Here is a 22,115-nt window from a genome sequence, read left to right as displayed (position 1 = left end):
GTTGTGAAAGTTTGGAAAACAGTATCTGTGGAATTAAAATTGTCTAGCTGTTATTACGAATGGATTATGATGTTAGTGGGTTGTGAGCTCTTTTAGTGTGTGGGGTACATCAATTTGTAGAAAGCTCCTTCTAGTGGTAAAATACTGCATCCTTCTGCGATGAATTCCTACTATATAGAGTATATCTTGAGTGTGTGGAGAGGTCGCACCTTCTAATATCTGGACTATGAATATAGTGTGTGGAGAGCTTCCTTTAGTGGCTGCAATATCATCATAGTTGTGATGTGTTTCCTGTAGTGGTGGATTATGATATTACCTTTGTTGAGCTACTACTCCCGGCTGAAGTATGTGGTCACACTTATTAATAGAGAGGAGAGACTTGTGTACTGCACAAAATACAAGAAATGCAAAGTACTCACTTGGTGCTGGTGACCCATTGGTGTAGTCAAGAATAGGTGTAACTTGAGCTATTGTCTAAAGTTTGTAATGTCTGGGGTAGGCTGCATGCCTGAAGATAGCATTTTAACTGGTAAGTTTAACTTCTTCCTTTTTACAATGATCCGCTGCATCTTTTGCAACATGCTGTTATCTTGGGGGTTGTAAGCAGTGCTTTGGTCTTTGAGCCCCCCAAAACTCTCACTCTCCACCAAAAGCCTCAGACCATCATGGGACAGTAACAGGTGGATGATCTGGTGATTGGGTAAGGCAATGTGTCAACCTGCCCAACACTGTTTATTCAGGTCAACTGCCTAAGATGCACCAATCCCATCTGTATCCCTCCGGCCTATGCAGGGACCTGGGTCCACAGAACCTGTATGCATCTTCATTCAGTTTGAAATCCACTAACAAATTAATGTTAAATTATGTTGTTATTTGTCAGAAGCGCTCTAATATCTACGCCTGGTATACACACATGAATTTTCATCATCCTCTGTCACCATATGTTTCAGACATTGCTGCCCATTCTCCTAATGAATCTATTTAAAGTGATATATCATCGAAGGAAAAATTTAAGCAGAGCACAGCTAAAGTTGCAATGTCCATTACGATGGGATTAATTAATTTGCACTCATCCCTGAAACACAGCAGATTGCACTTTCAGTCTTTTAACACATTGTAAATTTAATGTCCTGTGCTTAACAGAATCCTTGTTGAAGAGAAAGGCAGCAATCTTTACTTGCTACTGCAATTGCACCCATAGAATCCATACTATGACTAGATCCAAGGCCCATACAGCATTGTGGACTTGATATTGTTTATAGAAAACCATTTCCACTTTTAACACCCACTCTATCAATCACGGAGGAACTGAAATTGTAATAACCTCCCCTGCTCTTTTGGCAACCACTACAATTGCATTAATGTTAATCTATTGCCCTCCTGATGTTTCAACCTTTTTTTTTCTCTAGTTTTTGTAACTAGCAGCTGCTTTTATCTCTGGGCAGGGTAATACATTCCCAGTTGTCTGAGATTTTAACCTTCTTCTAGAAGATCCAAATGAAACAGCATATCATACTTTAATCAAAACTCGTGAGGACATTGTCATCTCACACTTCATAGTTGACCCCAGACACATGGGAGGCCACACTTTAGATACAGTATTGGCCCTACCCAGACTTGTACAGTTCTTAAAAATATCCCTCTTGTATGCTCTGTCCATTTCCTAATTACATTCGAAGTTTTACCTTGTTGTCAATTAAAAGTATTACAACTTCTAAACATAGAAATTGGAATAAAGTTACTTGTTATAAATATTACTTTCCCACGTCTGGCTGCTTGCTGCGGCTGTTGTTCTGGTTTCCTTGATTTTCTAATGAAATTAAAAAAGGCGGAGCACAAATGGAGGGCCAAATAGAGCCTACACCTGAAAAGTACTTTGTAAGGTCATTGACCATTCTCAAAAGCACTCTAAAAGATCTTTTTGCTGGCTATTAGCTTTTTGAATATGACTGGAGAAGTAGTTTTCCATGCTCTTGTAAAGCCTTTTTATATTTGGAAAGCTGTTATGAAAAACAGCTTTCCAAATATAAAAAGGCTATACAAGATCATGGAAAAATTACTTCTCCAGTCACATTCTCAAAGCTAATAACCAGCATAAAGATCTTCTGTAGTGTTTTTGAGAGTGGTCAATGAACTTTCAAAGAGTTCTAATCTTACTCCCAACACCTATGTGATGGCTTTGCCAAGTTGTATATTTACAAACAGTCCCCTATCCATCAAACTATTCAGCCCACATCTGTTAGTAGCACTCTCCAATCTACTTCTGACATTTCTATGAAAACATTATCTCTTTTCCGAGAAATTTTCACATGAAGAAATTCAAACGGCTATCATTAGTTCATCTCTGGACCATTTGTCTGTAAACATCTGCCATAAAAGTCCTAACTGTATACACAAAGCCATAGGGAGTATTATTCATCTCTCTCTCTCCAGACAGGCATTGATCTAGTAAAACCTGTTCTAAAAACATAATATTGAGCCTCTCACTCTATCTGACTTCAGAGCTATTACTCTTCTTCCTGCAATAGCAGCATTTCTGGAGAATTATGTCACATAACAGCTGTGTCTCTACCTTAAAGACACTCTTTTTGTGATGATGCGCAGTCCAGCTTCCATGCTAATAAAAGTATGGAGTCCACAATACATGCCGCCATTGACAGTTTGCTCTGTAAACTCTAAGCAGTCATCATTATCTTTCAGATGAACACAAGGAAGATATCTTCAAGCCTAGGAGACATGATCTTAGTTGCTCAGGCCATAAACAAAACTCACTGCAGTATTTTGCACTTCCTGTAGCCTTTCACATTACAGTGATTGCCCTTCACAAACAGGGACCTGGGATAGCCTAGGTGCATATTAGTGGCTGCCTGATTATACAGGCCTTTTGTTAAAAAAAAGCATTGGCAGTGATTCCTCAGAGGGCCCTCCAGTAATGAGAAACAAACACAATTCTCTCTATCCTGTTCCACATTACTAACATTCATCAACAGTAAGTGTTCTGCAGTTTATGTTTCATGACCCTTGCTTGGGTTTTAAGACATATTGTGACATTAGTCACTATCTGGCCCCTTTAAGGATATGTGGTTGAAAAGACGAGTTATTAACTAAAAAACAACCTGAAGTTGTACTGGCAAATTGGAGTCAAAAAGATCTCAGATATTTACCTATTTATGCAGAGGAAGAGTAAAGGCAAAGAACAACAGTTGTGGATTCACTGAAGGTTACAGCTAGCACTGAGGCCAAAGAGGTTGCAGTCAGTCTTGATGTCATTAATTTGAAGACGATATGTCTCCATTGACTATTCTGTATTTCTTAGACAGTTTTGGAGGGGGGTAATTGTTTGCTCTGGCCCTGTCACTCTGATGTATAGTTGTGCACCTTGCCAACTTGTGACTGCCACACTCTTTGAAATCACAAAAAATGGCCCTCATTATGATGACAGCGGGATACCCTGCCGTCAACCATGTTGACGGTCGACGGAAGACCGCCAGCGCGGCAAAGCCTTGCCGGCCCTATAATGATGTTCCTGCTGGGTTGGCGGGTGGAAACAGTGTTTCCATCCGCCGGCTCAGCGGGAAACAGGGCCTTTACATTGACGCCGGCTCCAAATGGAGCTGGCGCCAATGTGGCAGTGCGGCATGTGCAGCAGCACTCTTCGCGCATTTCACTGCCCGTAATTCGGGCAGTGAAATGCACGACGGGGCTGTGCATGGGGGCCCCTGCACTGCCCATGCTAAGTGCATGGGCAGTGCAGTGGCCCCCAGGGGGGCCCCGAGTCACCCATTCTGCTAACCTTTCCCTGGCAGTGTAAACCGCCAGGAAAAGGCTGGCGGAATGGGACTCATAATCCTGTTGGATCTGAAACACCGCCACCGCCAGGCTTCCTGGTGATGGGAGCCTGGTGGTGATGAAGTTTCCACTGTGACGTTTTCGCCACAGTCATAATAGGGTGGGCGGACCGCCACTACTGCGGCGGTCCGCCCGCCACTGTGAGTCTGGCGGTCCATGGACCACCAGATTCATAATGAGGGCCAATGTCTTCGATAAGGAGGGAGATGTTCTGTGGAACACCACCTGAGATAGAGACTCTTGAAGGCAAACTAACCTAGCTTTTATTGTGTCCTTCAACTGAACCACGATTGTTACTGAGAGGGACTGACAAAGTCAATAGACTTCCGCTTCAACAGACCTGTTGACTATGCCAATTAACTTTGCCGATTCAGTTTAGCAAAAAGAGGAACAAAATTGCAAATTGCTGCTGTTGAACGTTATGGGTTGGGCAGGGGAGCAATAGAGGAGCTTGTGGAAGAAGCCTGGGGGGAGCAACAGGGAATGAGGCGGTGTGAGCAATGAAGAAGTTTTAGCACAAAAGAATGTAAGAAGATGAAACAGAGAAGGGAAATCAACATGCATGAGGAGGAGGAAGGAGCAACACTGAGCCAGGGCAGGCTGATATTTGCATGGGAAGCAGCCCACAAGTTAGGAACAAGAAAACCCATGCATTCCAATTACTGGATTGCAGAAAGAGGTAAAAAATGTAGCTTCCTGAACGTGAACAGTGGAACTATTCAAGTCATCCAGGCTAAAGGAGGGTAAAGAAGCAATGCTCCAGGGGAGGAACAAATGCAGGAAGAGAAAGGAAAGCCATTGAATAAGAAGTAAGCAACTGAGAGTGACAAAAAACGCTGGTAAGCTATAGGCTAGATTAAAGCAGACAGTAAGTTTTGGTATGGCCCACAAAAGGTCTTCCGACAGCAGAAAGTTAAAAGCTGTCTGTAGATATGATCTAAATTAATCAAGAAAGAACAAGCCATTTAGCTAAATGTAATAGAAAGGTCCAGTAGAACCCAAATTACACTGTGGCCCTCATCTACACTTCTCAAGACATTGTCCCAGACCACCAAAAGAGTAGTCTCCATACCAGGATATTGCTTTAGGCTTAGGAGGTATACAAAGCACAATATAAATTACAATACAGTGTCAACAGCATGTGACATACAAATCATAACAATACGTGTCTCAGTCTCAACCTTGATTAAAGTGGAGATAAACAGAAAATAAGGGTAAGATGACCTCCCACTAATGGTTGGTTTCTTGATTATATCAGAGTGTGATTTACTTCTTTTAGTGCTTGTGTGGGAAGGGCTTCCTCTAGGGGTCTATGTCTGGAGAATATCAGAATGTGTCTGTGTCTGTTGTTGAATGACATTTGGAACATATACATGTGTAAAGAACACCCTCTCATAATATGCGTGTGGGGTTTTATATCATTTTGTGATGAGCTCCTTGGGCCTACCTCATGTCCCATTGCTTCTATGACCTACCAAACACTGACACATTGCATTGTGGTTCTTGTTTGATGTGTACACTCTGACTCACAAAAATGAGACAATGGGCTTCAATAACAGCTACTAGGTATCACTTGCTTTGTTAGAAACTACAACTTTCCTTGCCTGGGAGTTTATGCTTTCATCTCATCCTGGCATGCACTGTTGTGTTGGTTCTCATTATAACAATGAGACTGCTGGATTGGATGGTGGCAGCACCCGATAGTGGGGAGCTGAGTCCAGTTCCACAACATGTGACAACTGTTGACCTAACCCTTTTGGCAAGCTAGCAGTACCTCACCAGTACCCAAGTGTAGAGGTAATTTGTGGCAGCCGTGCTCATGACACTCTCATTTCCCAGGGAAATTGCAGTGAAACAGACCACACCCTTTTCTCTCAGTTACATTCCTCCTACACATGCATAGACAAGCAGCAAAAGGGCTTGGTTCCAGGAATTTTACTGACTCAACTACATCCTAGATAAAAATGCATGTACTGCAATGATTAACATAATGAAACATGATAATAGCAGAATGGTGGCAAAAAAGTGAAACATAAGAAAAGTCCCACTGTAATGTCACAGTGCTAGGGTTTAGAATTCCTACCTTCACCACTAAGGTTCGATACTAGAGCACAGCAATGTTAGCCCTAATCCGTCCTTTAGTACCCCTGGGCAGACACCATCCCCCATACCTGAAAATGGCTGTCCCAAAGAGGGCTGTTGGTCTACCGAGAGTCTTCTCCCATGTAGGTGGAAAAAATGTTTGGTCTCAGCAAACAGCTGCAATGAGGCAACAAAATGCAGTGGTTACTTCTGGATGGAATTTACCTCTAACGTATAGGGGGCAAAGAGGTGTTAATACAATGAAACATTTGATGTTCTGAGAATACTGCTCTAACATAAGAATACTTATGTTTCATGACACAAGAGAGGATGTGATGTTCTGCTTTGTACAGACAACATTATTGTGTACAGCCTTGAGCAAGAACAGAGTGAAGATGTTGTGCTAAGAAACAAAAAACAATTTCTAGGCTAAAACCATAATAGATAAAAGAATAACAATACCACCACAAAATGAGGCTTCTGCTAAAATAATAAACTGAATTGTTTTCTAGGCTAAAGGGCACAAGCTGCAGGCATCTGGCTAAAATAACATGCCCATAAAATGATGATAAAATAACCTCACAACACCTACCATTGTTGGTTCAAAGGATAGACGTCAGACTAAATTAACTAAGATAAAATGAAACTAAATATGTAAATAAATGTCCAAGTTGACTAACAGAGCACACTGAAACAGACCCAATAAAAATGGTCAATGTAGAATATACAAATCTTGTGAAAAAGCTGAATGTCAACATTAATTCAAAAGTCAGAGTAATTTTGAAAATCGCCAATTATATCCATGACAATTGAATCAAGGAACGATCCCACTTCGGAAGGTAATAATGTTACCAAATCGGTGCCAAGGAAAACCAAAGAGCACTCTCATTCCAAAACCTCAGCTCCTGCCAAGGCGGCACCATTCTGTGTAGTACTAGATGTTAAAATACCAAGAGCCACTTGATCCACAAAAGACAGCTCCTAGGAGACTTCCCGTAGCAAACGTACCCTCAACGCACATATCTGGTAATGAAGCCCTCAGTGAGAACAGCAACAGATTAGTGTCCAATGAAAGTACACACAGTGTAGAAAGACACAATTACAGTGCACATTCAAAAAGGCACCAAAGGCAATGAAACATGGACTGCACATAGTCCAGGACTGGTCTAAATGATAAAGACCAGTTTCATTCCAATTCTTCATGGGGTGGTGCTCTGAAATATTGCATCATGCTTTCAGGACACAGTTGCGCTGGTGGAAGCACTATCAGTCCTCCTTGCTGTGATGGGGCAGCCATTGCAAATAAAAAATAGCAACAGCAAAAAGCCACCTGTTAAGGCCAAAGTAATTGGGAATCCCTCAAAAATGTCTGAAAATATTGAGTGCATGGCTGAAGGTATATACCAATTATGAATGAAATGGTACTCACAAACCCAGAACAAATAGCCTTAAAAAAATTTACAATCCGGGCACTATTGGACGTGTTGAATATTTATCCCACGAGTTCACCGAAGTGTCTCGGAAAGTTTGTATTTAAAAGGGACTGTATCTCTGCATGTGACCCCGCTACTTTGAGTACATAGGTCTTGCAGGCAGATGTCAGCGCTAAATGTTTCTGAAACAATAGAGCTTTTAGTCTACTTAGCTTGTCAAAATTTACATTAGAAGTAGCAATATGAGGCCAAATGTCTGCTACCTAATTCTGTTGCGTCGGGGTGAAACAGCACATCACCACAACAAGTAAATATTTTGGAGACCGAAACTACATAGGCAATTCCAGCGCGCATTCCACAACAGCCCTCACTGTTTAGAAGTACATAACTTCCATTTAAGAGCACCTGGAATGCTGGACGAATCAAGAGAACAGGAACTCTTAGAAGCGTTACATACTCTGTGCAAGAACAGCTGTTTACAAACCATTAAACGGTTTTACAGAAGTCTCGCATTTGCTCCCGCTAAGAAAGACCTCTTTCATGCCATTGAAACATTTGTATGAGAAGGGTAACTCCCACACCTCATGAAAGCAGTTATCTCCTAGCCTTTCATGTTTGCCTATTAGAATGTGTTTCAAGCAAGAAGTGAACTGTAATTTTCAAATAGCAGATTAATTACCCCATGAATTAAGTATACTGCAGATGGAATTTCCGCCACAGTTAAAGCCAACTTTTCTAACTTTTCGATGTTCCACATAACATAAGTTGCTTCTTCCTGAGCCATTATTTGTTGCTGTTGCGTCAAATTAAATGCGGCAAATAGGTCTTTTGCTCTAACATACTGCCATGGAACACGATCACTTCTCAATGTCTATAGTGTCCAACCCAATTGCATAACGGACCTAAGTTGATTCTGTCCATGTCATAAGGATGACACCCCAGTTTGCATAATGTCAATTGCAAAAGAAATTATGTGGTTAAGAATGTGTATACGGTCAGAGAAGGTGTTAATCCCATTATCCACAATGGCTAATGAGTTCTGTATGTTTTCCTGATCTATTCAACCCCTTCGCTGCCAGGCGTTTTCCCCCTCCTGTGCCAGGCCTTTTTTTTGCTATTTGGGTCAGTTTGTGCTTAGGCCCTCATAACCTTTTGTCCACATAAGCTAGCCAAGCCAAATTTGCGTCCTTTTTTTCCAACATCCTAGGGATTCTAGAGGTACCCAGACTTTGTTGGTTCCCCTGAAGGAGGCCAAGAAATTAGCCAAAATACAGTGAAAATTTCGTTTTTTTTTAAAACAAATGGGAAAAAGTGGCTGCAGAAGAAGGCTTGTGGTTTTTTGCCTGAAAAATGGCATCAACAAAGGGTTTGCGGTGCTAAAATCACCAGCTTCCCAGCTTTCAGGAACAGGCAGACTTGAATCAGAAAACCCAATTTTTCAACACAAATTTGGCATTTTACTGGGACATACCCCATTCTTACGATTTTTTGTGCTTTCAGCCTCCTTCCAGTCAGTGACAGAAATGGGCATGAAACCAATGCTGGATCCCAGACACCTAAACATTTGTGAAAAGTAGACAAAATTCTGAATTCAGCAAGGGGTAATTTGTGTAGATCCTACAAGGTTTTCCTACAGAAAATAACAACTGAAAAAGAAAAATATTGAATCCTTTGCAAACCTCAAAATTTGACCCAAAAAACACTTTTTCCTCTCATTTCGGTGACAGAAAGTTCTGGAATCTGAGAGGAGCCACAAATTTCCTTCCACCCAGCGTTCCCCCAAGTCTCCCGATAGAAATGGTACCTCACTTGTGTGGGTAGGCCTAGCGCCCACGAAAGGTAATGGCCCAAAACACAACATGGATACATCAATTTTTTTCACAAAAAACAGAGGTGTTTTTTACAAAGTGCCTACCTGTGGATTTTGCCCTCTAGCTCAGCCGGCACCTAGGGAAACCTAGCAAACCAGCGCATTTTTGAAAACTAGACACCTAGGGGAATCCAAGGTGGGGTGACTTGTGGGGATCTGACCAGGTTATGTTACCCAGAATCCTTTGCAAACCTCACTATTTGACCAAAAAAACACTTTTTCCTCTCATTTCGGTGACAGAAAGTTCTGGAATCTGAGAGGAGCCACAAATTTCCTTCCACCCAGCGTTCCCCCAAGTCTCCTGATAAAAATTGTACCTCACTTGTGTGGGTAGGCCTAGCGCCCACGAAAGGAAATGGCCCAAAACACAACGTGGACACTTCACATTTTTTCACAGAAAACAGAGGTGTTTTTTGCAAAGTGACAACCTGTGGATTTTGGCCTCTAGCTCAGCCGGCCCCAGGGGGGCTGAAATGTCCTAAAATAAATGTGCCCCTCCAACCCCCCGGGGAGCGACCCTTGCCTACGGGGTCGCCCCTGCGTGACATTGGCGCAAAAAAAAAGATCCACGGTGCCTAGTTGTTTCTGCCCCCATTAGGGGCAGATTGACCTAAAATCAGCCGATTTGCCCCAAAAGCGGCCAAAATTGGCCTAAATACAATTTGCCCCACCACTGGAGCAACCTTTGCCTAAGGGGTCGCTCCCCATCTGTAAAACAACAACAACAACAAAATCCCCTGTGCCTAGTGGTTTCTGCCCCCCTTGGGGGCAGATCGGCCTAATTAAAATAGGCTGATATGCCCCCCAAGGGGGCAGAAATGGCCTAAAATAAATTTGCCCCCCAGGGGAACGACCCTTGCCTAAGGGGTCGCTCCCCTTATGTGAAATTCACAAAAAAAAAAAAACTCCCTGGTGTCTAGTGGTTTCTGTCCCCCTTGGGGGCAGATTGGCCTCATAAAAATAGGCCAATCTGTCCCCAAAGGGGGCAGAAATGGCCTAAATATAATTTGCCCCCCAATGGGAGCGACCCTTGCCTAAGGGGTCACTCCCCACCTCTAAAATAAAAAAGAAAACTAAAACAAAACAACCAAAAAAATTATCCCTGGTGCCTAGAGGTTTCTGCCCCCAGGGGGGGGCAGAAAAGGCCTTAAAAAAGCACTGTGCCTCAGGATGTAACCATTACGTCCTGGGCACAGAAGGGGTTAATAAATGATTAGTGAAGGGGGGCTCATGTGTACTGTGATTACCACCTGTTGTGGGTTCACCATGTCGAATGCACTTGTTCAGAGATAAGGACACCAATTGGGGATTAATCTTTGAAGGTTCAAGCTTGAACATGCTACAGTCTTAAATATGTGCTACCTTTGCAGCTGAGGAGGATACGCTCAATACCACGGACATCTCTGTATTTAGTACTGGGGTGCCTTTTGCACATAAGGAGACAGAGATACTCAGGGAGATCTGTAAAAAGAGGGCTGTTGGCCTACTGAGAATCTTCTCCCATGTAGGCAGAAAAGATGTTTAGTCTCAGCAGACAGCTGCAATGAGCAAACAGCATACGGTGGCAACTTCTGGCTGGCATTTCTCTCTCACATATAGGGGGCAGAGAAGTATTTTTACAGTAAAACTTCTGGTGTTCTGAGAATACTGCCCTAGAATAAGAATTCATATGTTTCCATGAAACAACAGGGAATGTGATGTTCTGCTTTTTACCGACAACATAATTGTGTACAGCCTTGAGCAAGCACAGAGTGACGATGTGTTAAGAAACAGAAACAGTTTCTAGGCTAAAACCATAACAGATAAAGTAATACAAACATGACCTCAAAATGGGGCTTCTACTAAAATAATAAAATGAATTGTTTTCTAGGCCAAAGGGCAGAAGCTGCTGGCCTATGGCTAAAATAATATGCCCATAAAAAGATTCTAAAATAACTTCACAACAGCACCTCTTACCCACCCAATCCCCAAGGTCCGATCTTACTCTTCTCTGGTCAGATCCCATTGTTCCCTTTGTTCATTCTTCCCAGCATCAGCCGTGTACCAAAGTGATACAAAGCACACAAAAGGTAGTTGAAGTAATGCCTACAATTTGTTTACCACTAGCAATCGGGCGGGTTGCATATGTTCCGGTTCAGGGAGGATTTGGCCTGCCAGTTTTGGCTGGACTGTTCCCATGAGGAGCAGGGTCAAGACTGAATGATGGAATTGGATGCTACCCTGAGTGATTGCAGTGGTTAGACTAATTGCAAGCATTCCTCCCATCACCTTTTGCGTATTTCATGTACCAAAGTGATACAGCGCCATCGGCGGCCAGTACCTGACAGGCCCTTCCAACTTAGGCTTTACGTGGAGGTGCAACTATTACTGTGTTCTTTTGGTTGTCGATCAACCCTGATTACCAGCCACCATCTTCATAGTTCTCAGGCCTGTTGTTGGTGCTCAAATCCTGGAATATCCACTGCATAGAATGGATGGAGTACACTGTTACATACTCACATAAAAGGACACACATCTTATATTCTCAGGCTACTGTACTCATCTCAAAGGTAATTAGTACAAAATCCCCAATACCCTCTGACAGTTTCCATTCTACGTTCTGTGGAGAGTGCAGTGTGTTACTATTCACTTAAGTGGTTTATTGGAGCATATCAGTGATAGATTTGCTGTCACTAGTAGTTTGTGTCTGAAGTTTGATATCATCATCTGATCCTCTACTTCTAGCTTATGTATTTATTTAGTTAGTTTGTTAATGAGTTATTGAGTTGACAATCTTATGTATTCCTTCTCAACCCCTGGAGTTTTATGATCTGTTTCAGAAAGGTCAATATACTTATACATGAACGAAAAAATGTAAAGATACTGTGGCAACCGGAGAACATCATGGAACAACATCTAAATAGTATATTCTGATGGTGTAGCATTGAAAGCTGCAAAGAGAGTGATGAATTTGCTTAGTGTCAGCCTTTGACCGATGTTCAGCGTTTGGCACCTGTATGTTAAGGGTTCGCTCTAGACGTTTGTGGCACATTTGGGGCCTCATTTTCAAGTAACTGATGCATCGGACCGATGGGTCAGATTTCTTGGCAGTTTCCAATGATTCCCGAACTATGCCACGGATGAGCTGTATTTACTATACAGAGCTCCATGGCGCACATTTTCACAGATGTGTCAGAAATTCTGATTCATCTGTGGTGCTAAACTGATGCATTGCTGGATTAGCAACAAAAAATAATGCTACTCCAGCAATGTGAGGAAGGATCCCATAGACAAAAGGCCTGTGTTATTTTAACACCTGTTCTGAGCAGGCGTTAAAATTATGACGCAGTGAAGTCACAGAATGACGCAGTAAAATGCAGTAAATTTCACTGCATCAGTTCTGCATGGCTTTTCGCCAGGGAACGCCTACCTTGCATATATTATACCCGGTGTAGGTATAATGCGATGCAAGGCTTTGAAAATCTGGAGCAGTGTAAAGCACTGCTTAGCACCTTTGCTGCATCAAACAAAATGACACAACAGTGGAGCAAAAACCTTGTAAATGAATCCCTAAGTGGGGTGTGTTAAGTGTTTCCTCCAGAGGAGAAAACATTTCACCCACAGAACAGTTTTTAATGTCGTTATGTGTATGTGCTTCAGTTTTCCAAATGCAGAATTTTCCAGAAATGTTACACATGGGCGCTCTGGAAAACAAGGAATGCTATAGTGTACGCCTGCAATTCTTGGAGAACCGTATAAAAGTCATTGAGAGTAATCGTACAGGAGTAAATATCTGTTTTATATTGCTTTTCTTTTGTGAATTGGCCGCAGTGTGCCCCGAGGTTCTGTACTAGGAACTGCGCGGATTATTGGATGCGAGCTAGACATCCCTCTGTTTAGAAAGCCCCATTCACGGATTGTACCTAGTAGTTTCCTTTTTTCTTGGTATCTTAGACGTAAGACTGTCTCCCTATGTATAGAGAGCGGCGTTTAATATGTCTTGCATCCCTTTTGTTAATGAAAATACAGACATATAGGCCTTCTCAATCTCTCAGATCGTATGCAGTTTCCCAGGGACTTCTGTTACGGATAGAAAGAGACAGTTTTAGAGAGACCGAGAGGCTTTGTGAAAAAAGGGTTTGAATGGTTAAAATCGCTCTTTATTTAAGACAACCTAAATTATAGCCCTTCACTTTTTCTTCAAACGTGTTATTATGGTATATTTTACTGGGCGAAAGAAAAAGCAAAAAAAGGTATACACAATGGGGTAAGAAATGACGCCTGATGGTCTCTCAGCTTGGGTAGCTGCAGCGAAGGTTTAAAATGACCTGTAAATAGTTTATTTTTATTTTTATTTACGACTTTTTTTTACTAAGAATGGACGTCTGATATGTTTTCGTATTCACACATCATATCATTTATGGCTCAGATGGATGTTCGTAATCGTACTGAACTTTCCTCCTGCTAACTAATTGTGCAAGACTGTACGCTTCCTGCGAGCAGGAAGGTTAGCGTAATTATTGAATTGGCAACTATGACGTAAGGCAAAACGTTTGAAACATTTTATTTGAAAGTCATGTAGCCCGAAACTTGTGGGCAAGATTTACGAGAAACTGACGCAGCATGGTGCTGCGCCAAAATCAGCATCGCTGCACTGTGCCAGTTTTTAATGCAGGGAGCTCCGTATTTACAAGAATACGGCGCACCCATGCATTTCCCCCTGCGCCAGTGCTAAATTTACCTGCCAATATAGGCATCCTTGCACCATAGTGCAAGAGTGTCTGCGTTGAGGGGATTGATTGTTTATGTGCAGGAAGGTATCCTTTCCTGCACTTAAACAATCTACAATGGCGATTTGGCACCTTGAATGATTGTTTATGTGCAGGAAGGGACACCTTCCTGCACATGAACAATAATAGTTCATGGCGGTTTTGTGCTTTCTATGTGTGCTACAGAATGCAGCACACATATAAAAAGCAAAAAACAAGGAGGAATAAAAGTATTTCTCCTCATTGCGCCATAATAATGCCACCCGTGGGATGGTGTTAGTTTTTCGCGGTGCCACAGATTCACAGAGTCTTGTAACTCTTGAGCAGCGTCAAAAGCAATGGGTGTTACAGTGGAACGCCCACAGCAACACCCATTGAACGCCCCTCTGACGCAGAAAAGTGCGTCAGGGGGACATAATTACAAGGCGGTGTTAGGCCACAGAAAGTGGCTTAGTGCTGCCTTGTAAATATGAGTAATGCACAGTGCCACCGGAGCATCACAAAAGTGACGCTCAGGTGACCCTATCGGGCTTGTCAATATGCCCCGTAGTTCCATAAAACATGTTCGAAAACATTTAAGGGGTCACTTATAGATGGGCAGTCAGCCCGTTGTATAGAGAAATCCCCTGCCTGCTTTATGCCATCAGTGAATCAACTGGTGCGGTAGATGAACCTAAGACACAGAAGAAATTCATTTAGCCTCCATGGTTTTTGGCCCAGTTCCACATTCTTTATGTTTTTAAGAAAAAAAAATCTAAAGTGAGAGTTTGTGTCAGAAAAGCGAAATAGGACCTTGGCTCTGAAATGCAAGATGCTTTCTCCCTTTGAATCAGGCCATAGTTTCTGTTCCCAGCCCGGTGCTGCTATGCCTCACTTGACATTCCCAGACACTGAAATCCACTGACAATCACTAAGGCCTAAATGGAGCCAGGGCAACCTCCATTGTGACCGTGCAGTCCTGCGGTTGATGGACCACAGGGTCAAGGGATTCTGCCAGCGGAGCCAGCACCAGCTCCACCAGCAGAAACACAGCATTTTCCACACCTCTGCCACCCTCTGATTTAAACTCATTAATTTTAGAACAGATTGAACTTTTCTACTTTGACAATTGTCACTATTGTTAACACGCCTCAGCTTTATTGCAGGTCGAGGTCATGATCAAGATGGAAGTAAGAGTCACAACATCCCACTCCACAATACTTCCTGAGTTGTCAAGTTCTGACCACTTCAGGACTTTCACAAGTGCAGACCTCCGGTAATAACTATTCATCCTGAGATCTTTATTGCTAACAGACGGTGTTAGAAAATATTTGCTATCTTCATATTACTATCAGTCAACAATGCTTATGATGACTGATTTGTTTCAGCCTGAGGTTTGCATCCAGGAAAAGAATGTGATGGTACGCACAATATGCACAATTAAGAGCTGATCTTACTCAAAATATTATTTTCCTTGACACTTTACATAGCATCACAGGCTTAGACATTCCCTGGAGTTTAAGTAGTAAACTGCTTATGTTACTTAGCTCCGAAAGATGAAAGACTTAGGGCTGACTTAGAACTTGGCAGAGGGGAATACTCCATCACTAATGTGACGGATATCCTGCCGCCATATTATGATCCCATTAGATCAGTGGAGATCGTGATACGGTTGACAGGATATCCTTCACGTTTGTGATGGAGTATTCCATCCGCCAAGTTCTAAATCAGGCCCTTAGTCATCTGTTATCCTCAAACATATCATGTGTTGTAGGCTGCCAAAGATCTCTAGTGAGGATGCTCTACCAATCTGGCATTTTTGGCTGGATTGGATTTGAACGCCATGGAGAGCAGTGAGGGTCACAGAGGAGTCTCTACTTAACCCTTGGTGTCTGTCTTTTTCACTGTCTCTTTCACTATAAGGTCTGGCTGGGCCCCTCAGTTGAGATGTCTCAAATCTCCCATCCTTATTTCTGTCACCCTACCAGGTTCCCTCCCTCGACTATGGTGTGGTCCTGTGGTTTGATGCTTACTGGCTGGAGCGACGGAATAATGACAAGCCTTGCACCCAGGGTCAGTGGCTGATTCAGAACCGGAGGTAAATTCACCACCACACCTCTCTCTCCCGGCTTATCCTATACAAATACATCAGTGCTTTATGTGTGCTGATGTTGCAGGTGGTAGGCACCAGCACTATTTTTGGATACTGGACCTTATTTTATATCATCAGACTTTAACCGAGAGTAAGTCAGAGAAGGGCAAGGGAGAAATAAAGATTGGAAAAACAACATGGAATAATTGAGTAGATAGAAAGGAAGTAAATATAGTGTGGTGGAAAATGAGGCATGAAGTGAAATAAATGCTGGCCAGTCTTGCATGAGATGTAATCAATGCTGGTCAGTCTTGGCAGCACTGGTGGCAGGCTCTTAAGAAAAACATTTGTTTTTGCAATTAAGCTCTGTGGATGTGTGTATGCAAGAGGATTTACCGAGGGTGAACCGAATTACGAAGCAATGGAACAATGCACATAAATTGCGGATTTCACATGTGTGTAAGTCTAGCGCAGTTCAACAGGCATCAGACATTGGTGAGTGTAACATGGACATGGCGCTGCTTGAAGAGGTGCGTAATAATTTCCTCCTGGAGTTAAAGGCAGGAAGGAAGCCGTCAGATTGTGTAGAGGTGGAGTTCAGATCTATGGCGAGTAGCAGGAGTAGGCCTGAGGTCAGTCAAGGCTCATTTTGCTGAAAAGGGCCCTTTTAACAAAGGAAGCCTTAAACATATTTGAAGAGAACCTCGCTTCCACCTGCACGTACTTTTCTGATTTTTCCATATCCACAAACAATCCCAGCGCTATCCCTGGAAAGCTGCGCCATGCACAGGTTTTCAGGCGTACTCCTGGGAAGGTTATGTAACCTTTGCAGAGGGCTCCTATTCACACTGTATGGCCTTATACCCCTGTGCGGAGATTACGCACAGAGGGGTAGGATCCCCTATGCAAATACATATTTTTTCTCTACTGTTCCCCCTAGACAGAAATACCTTTTCCTACACCCCCAGCAAACCTGGTGATGATCCCAGAAGGGGAGTTACATAGCACCTGTGCTGGAGTAAATCACTGACCCTTTTAAGAATGCAAAGTGAACAAAAAGGCGTTCGTGTATGCAAACAGACATACATGTTTATGTGCATTCACAAACTCCCAAGGCAAACAACACCTTAGGACACATATTTGCCACCTCTTAAGGGGGATTTACAAGTGCAGAGATCTCTGCACGCATTGCGAAAATCTCCACCCTCATAGATGGGTTTACACCTGTGAGGAATTCCTTTGTGAATCCCAGGCAGGCGTAAACAAGCATTTGCAATGCAATGGGTCTCGCGTTTGCTCGAGTTAGAGCTATTAGCATTGTAAACTCCTAACTTGACTTTTCTTGTCACATAAATTGAACATGAAAAGTAAAACAGTTTCACATAACTAACCAGACATGTCTTGCCATATAAGCTGAAAAGTAAAAGCTACACATAAGCGAGCCGAAGGCCGCCATCAGCGCAAAGCAGACACACAAAGGGAAATAAAAGTTTGCTTGCAGTGAAACCTGTCGGCAAAAGTGCAATTACCTATGTAACAGGATCAATGTCATGCAAAGCGCTTGACTACTGCCCAGCGAGATCGTGCTGCAAAATAAAGAGAAAAAGTAGTCCAGAAACCAGGTGGAAAACATCGAGCCTCGTATGTTTTCAGTAGGTGGTCGATGCGCTCGAGGAGAGCTAAACACCGGAAAAGACATGACCTATGCATGCCTTTCACTATTGAAAGTGAGCGGATTTTAAAAGGCAAGCCCACGTACCGATGAAAGTGACTGAGGTGACATGGGCGTGGTTAGAAGCCCAAAGAGAGATTACAACAGTGGACGGAGTGCTTTGCGCTCGCCCCTACAAATTAAGGGCCAGATTTACAAGGCCCTAGCGCCACCGGAGCGTCACTTCCAGTGACGCTCTGGTGGTGTTTTTCAGTGCACCATAGTTACAAGGAGGTGTTAGGCCACTTTTTGTGGCTTGACGCCTCCTTATAACTATGCCCCCCATACAGTTTTCTGCATCATAGGGGCGTGCAATGGGTGTTGCTGTGGTCATTGCACCGCAACACCCATTACTTTTGCCACTGCCACAGATTTACAAGGAATTGTAAATCTGAGGCAGCGCCAAAAACTAAAGCCACCCCAGGGGTGGCAATAGCATGGCTCAACGAGGAGGAATACTTTTATTCCCCCTCGTTTTTTTTTTAGTTCTGCAGCACACATAGGAGGAGCAAAAGGCCATGAATGATTGTTTATGTGCAGGAAGGTGCCCCTTCCTACACATAAACAATCATTCCAAAATGACACTTTGGTGCTTTTACATGTGATGCATTTTGCAGCACACATAGATGTGCCAAATCGCCATTGTAGATTGTTTATGTACAGGAAAGAAGACTTTCCTGCACATAAACGATCTATCCCCTCAATAGAGACACCCTTGCACTATGGTGCAAGGATGTCTGCGTTGGGCGCAGGCAACTTAATTCAGCGTCAGCACAGGGGGGAAACACAGGGGTCTGTTGTATTTCTGTAAATATGGCGCATCCCTGTGTTTCAAAAGTGGTGCTGTGCCATTATTTTTTGGTGCAGCACCGCGCTGCCCCAATTTGTCATAAATCTGGACCTAAGTGCAGTCATAAAAGCATGTTTACAACCAAATTTTCCTTTGTGAATATGACTCAGCCTGTGTATAGGAAGAACTGCATCATTTTGTACAGCTTGACGGACTAACATGCCAACTTCAAATGGGGTTGATCATACCCACGACATAAAAGGGACGTCAGAAACCTTGAAGTTTAGGTTCTTTAAGAGGTTGGATAAAGGGTTCTGTTAGAATCACTGGGAAAGTATCCTGCAACAAGAACAAAAAACACATTGTTGTACATTGCAGTACTGAGCCTCATGCTAGGCCCACAGGGGGTAAAATGTAGTTTTCTTTTGTGTAGCCATGGAGTGCTGTCAGTAATAAGTAATTCTGTGTTATGTCCTGTTGCCCCATGTACCTCTTGACCAGTTGGGAAGAGACCTTTCACTGCTATAATAGACTCCTGCTGCGCTGTCATTTCCCATGCCCTCTCTCCTCTTTTTCTCTCTCTGCAGGAGGTGTGGCATGCGGGTTCTTTTGTCCTATGCTGAGCGCATTGCAATGGCATCCACCAGCACCACGGTCTCCTTCAGTTCTGAGATCACTTTGACCGGGCCAGGCCTGCAGGTGTCTTATAGCCTCTACAACCAGACTGACCGTGAGTGCCCAGCTAAGCTCCGCCTTCACTAACCTCCACTCTCATCTGTTCGTTATGTTGAGGAAAAGCCGGCCTTCTGGAATTGCCTTGCTTACTCAGATTCAATCACTAACTCAGATATTCATTCTCACACATCTATTCACTCATTTATAGTTTTTCTGTCTCTTATAAAATTATTCTGTAACCTGGTCAAATAACTTTCCTTCAACTGTAATACACTCCATTAATTTCCCTTATTCATTTTCACATATTTATTCACTCATATATGGATTCATTCAAATATTCACCTGTCACTTTTTCACTGAGCACACTGCTTGCAGGATAGAGGCCGAAAATTGGCTAGAGGCATAAAGCCATATTGTACATTTTCAGCATAACTGAAACCAGCTGTTCACAGACATTGGTGGGCCAAGACACATTGAGATACGCCCTGTAATGGTTTTAAATAGCTGACCGGTTCCTCTTCATAATTTGACAAAAGTTGCTACAGACACAATATCAACTCAAACAATCAGTTCAGTCAAGAAGTAAAGAAATTTAGACCCAAACAAAGATAGCTTTGTAAAAAGTAGAAATGTATCAAATAAAACTGCCAAGAGGATAGGGATTGAAATGGGAGAAATCAGAATATAAAAAGAAAGGTAACTGTTATATCAAAATAGGTATGGACCTAAAACATCAAACTTAGACCATTTGGAATTAAAAATGGACATGTAGGCCATTCTCCTAAATTCGGAGAGGTGTAGGGCATCAGTCAAACAATTTCTAATTAACAGTGTAACACATTTAGCTACACAATGTGGATCAGGAATAAGGATTAAAGTTAAAGAATTGTATTACAAGTTAACAGTCAGGGTTATATAAATCAGTCTCAGAAACATGCTATAAAGATACAGAATTACAACAGAATAACCAAACCTCCTAAAGAAATTTAGACACATAAGCATAAGACAAACCAGAAGTTCGGTTACAGCAATACAGAAAATTAGCAATAAAATTTGGTGCTTGAAAAAGAGTCTCTGATTCTTTCTTCTAAACATGAGTAATGTTTATAGTCATCTAGCTTAGGGTCTAAATGAATAAACAAAAATTTACGTAATATCTCAAAAAGTTGGTAAAATGCAGAAAAAGGAAAACAATATATGCACATGAATGTAAAATGGAAGCTGTCAGCGTTTCAGAAGCTCTGTCAAGAGTCTTCTTAGAATCAGAAAATAAGTGTTAGCCTAAGCTATACTCAGCAAAGGGGACAGGAAAAGGGGAAAGTATAGAGGTGTGCACCTCTCAAAGTCCTAAGGAAAGTGTGCTAACAGTACTAATTAATATCACACAAATCATTTAAGTAACACCCCTTGTTCATACCATCAGGGACCCTATTGCCTTTTCCATTCTCATGTTGCAGGCTGCCACATTGTGGATTCTCCCAGAGAACAACATTGGCTTTGAGTACCTGTTACATTGATGAATAGGGACTGTCAGTTAATGCTCTGTTTCTTCATGTTCTTCATCAAGACCCTTTTCTCAGCCTCTCTATTGCTAGGACAGTCTTACATCTATTTCCAAACTAACATTTCATGTGAATGTTCCTGCAAAGAAAATGACATGCAAACAGAAATGGTCATGTCAAAAGAAAATCAGGCCTAGTCATGTCAAGTTTAAACATATAATGCAATAGTGCACATGTACATGTTTGGTATTTCTGCACATGTAACAAAATAAATCAGATTGTCAGTACATAAGTTCCAATTATTTCAGCTTGCAAGTTTTAGGTTAACGCAATGCAACTTTAAGTATACAAGCATAAATGCAACTAGGAACTACATTATAATTCAAATGTGAAACATTAATGTACATGTTTATATGATTTTTTCTAATTTCTAATGTTAATACATGTCAATAATAAGAGGATTGTTTATTCAATCTCTAAATAATATGTTTACTTTATAAGGTTAAGGCACACAGAATATATGAATTGCTATTCCTATAGTGAATGCACTTCAGTAAAGGATTCAAGTACAACATTTTACATTAATAACATCAGGACACACAGGATATGTAGTGCTAAGTGCACAAATATAGCATATTTGTGCTGTGTAGGGGTGGAGTCAAATTTACGCTCCTCCACTATGAAAATTTGCTAAACAGTAAAAGCAGACAAAAGGAAAAAGTTGAAAACTCAGCCATAGTGGGTATCTTACCACATGTCTGAAAAGATGGAGAAGGGTTCAGTTAGCAGCAAGGGGTGGAACTTCGAAGTCACTTATTGGGGATCAGTTGAAGTAAATTATCTTTCCTTTGGTGAATGCAATACTTCTCGATCTTCTGACAGGCTGGCAAGTATGGATCCACATCGGCGAGTATTAGAAAGAGGATCAGCTAACAAAAAAGTTATTTTGCACTTCAGCATTTGTAACTATCAAAATGAAAGTCCTTCACGTTTTTCTCTGATTTCTGCCGATGTAATTCTGGCACCAAATACTAGGGCTGATAACACTGGTATTTTTTTAGACTCTGCCCCCAGTGACAGCCTCAGCACAACATTTGCGTTACTTAGGGGTGTGCGAGGAGAGGTTTTACATGTGTGTAACATTTTGAAAACTTAGAAACGTCACAAATAACTTCACTTTTTATAAATAAAATAGTAGGTGAAAAATATCAGGAAATCAGTTTTTTAGAGGGAAAAATGTCTAAACATTTTTCTTTATGAGAATTTTCTTGCAAAAATGTTTTCGCACAGCAAATCCTACTTGCAGTAAGTTATGCCCACAGGCAAAGGTGAAAAGATGTGTTGCTTTGAAAAAGGCTACTGTTTGTCACTTTTCCAAATCTTG

The 22,115-nt window shown here is 42.0% G+C and overlaps 1 protein-coding gene across 1 annotated transcript in view; it reads left to right on the top strand.

Moving 5' to 3' along the window:
- Nucleotides 1-22,115, top strand: part of TMPRSS6 (transmembrane serine protease 6) — a 172,840-nt gene that overhangs the window by 91,799 nt on the left and 58,926 nt on the right. The window contains exons 10-11 of the mRNA XM_069231360.1: nucleotides 15,950-16,059; nucleotides 19,142-19,284. Coding sequence (XP_069087461.1) covers nucleotides 15,950-16,059; nucleotides 19,142-19,284 — 253 coding nt within the window. The remainder of the gene's footprint in view (nucleotides 1-15,949; nucleotides 16,060-19,141; nucleotides 19,285-22,115) is intronic.

The sequence above is a fragment of the Pleurodeles waltl genome, chromosome 4_2 (genome assembly GCF_031143425.1).
Source record: "Pleurodeles waltl isolate 20211129_DDA chromosome 4_2, aPleWal1.hap1.20221129, whole genome shotgun sequence".
Classification (NCBI taxonomy): Eukaryota; Metazoa; Chordata; class Amphibia; order Caudata; family Salamandridae; genus Pleurodeles; species Pleurodeles waltl.
This window is presented reverse-complemented; position numbering and strand designations above follow the sequence as displayed.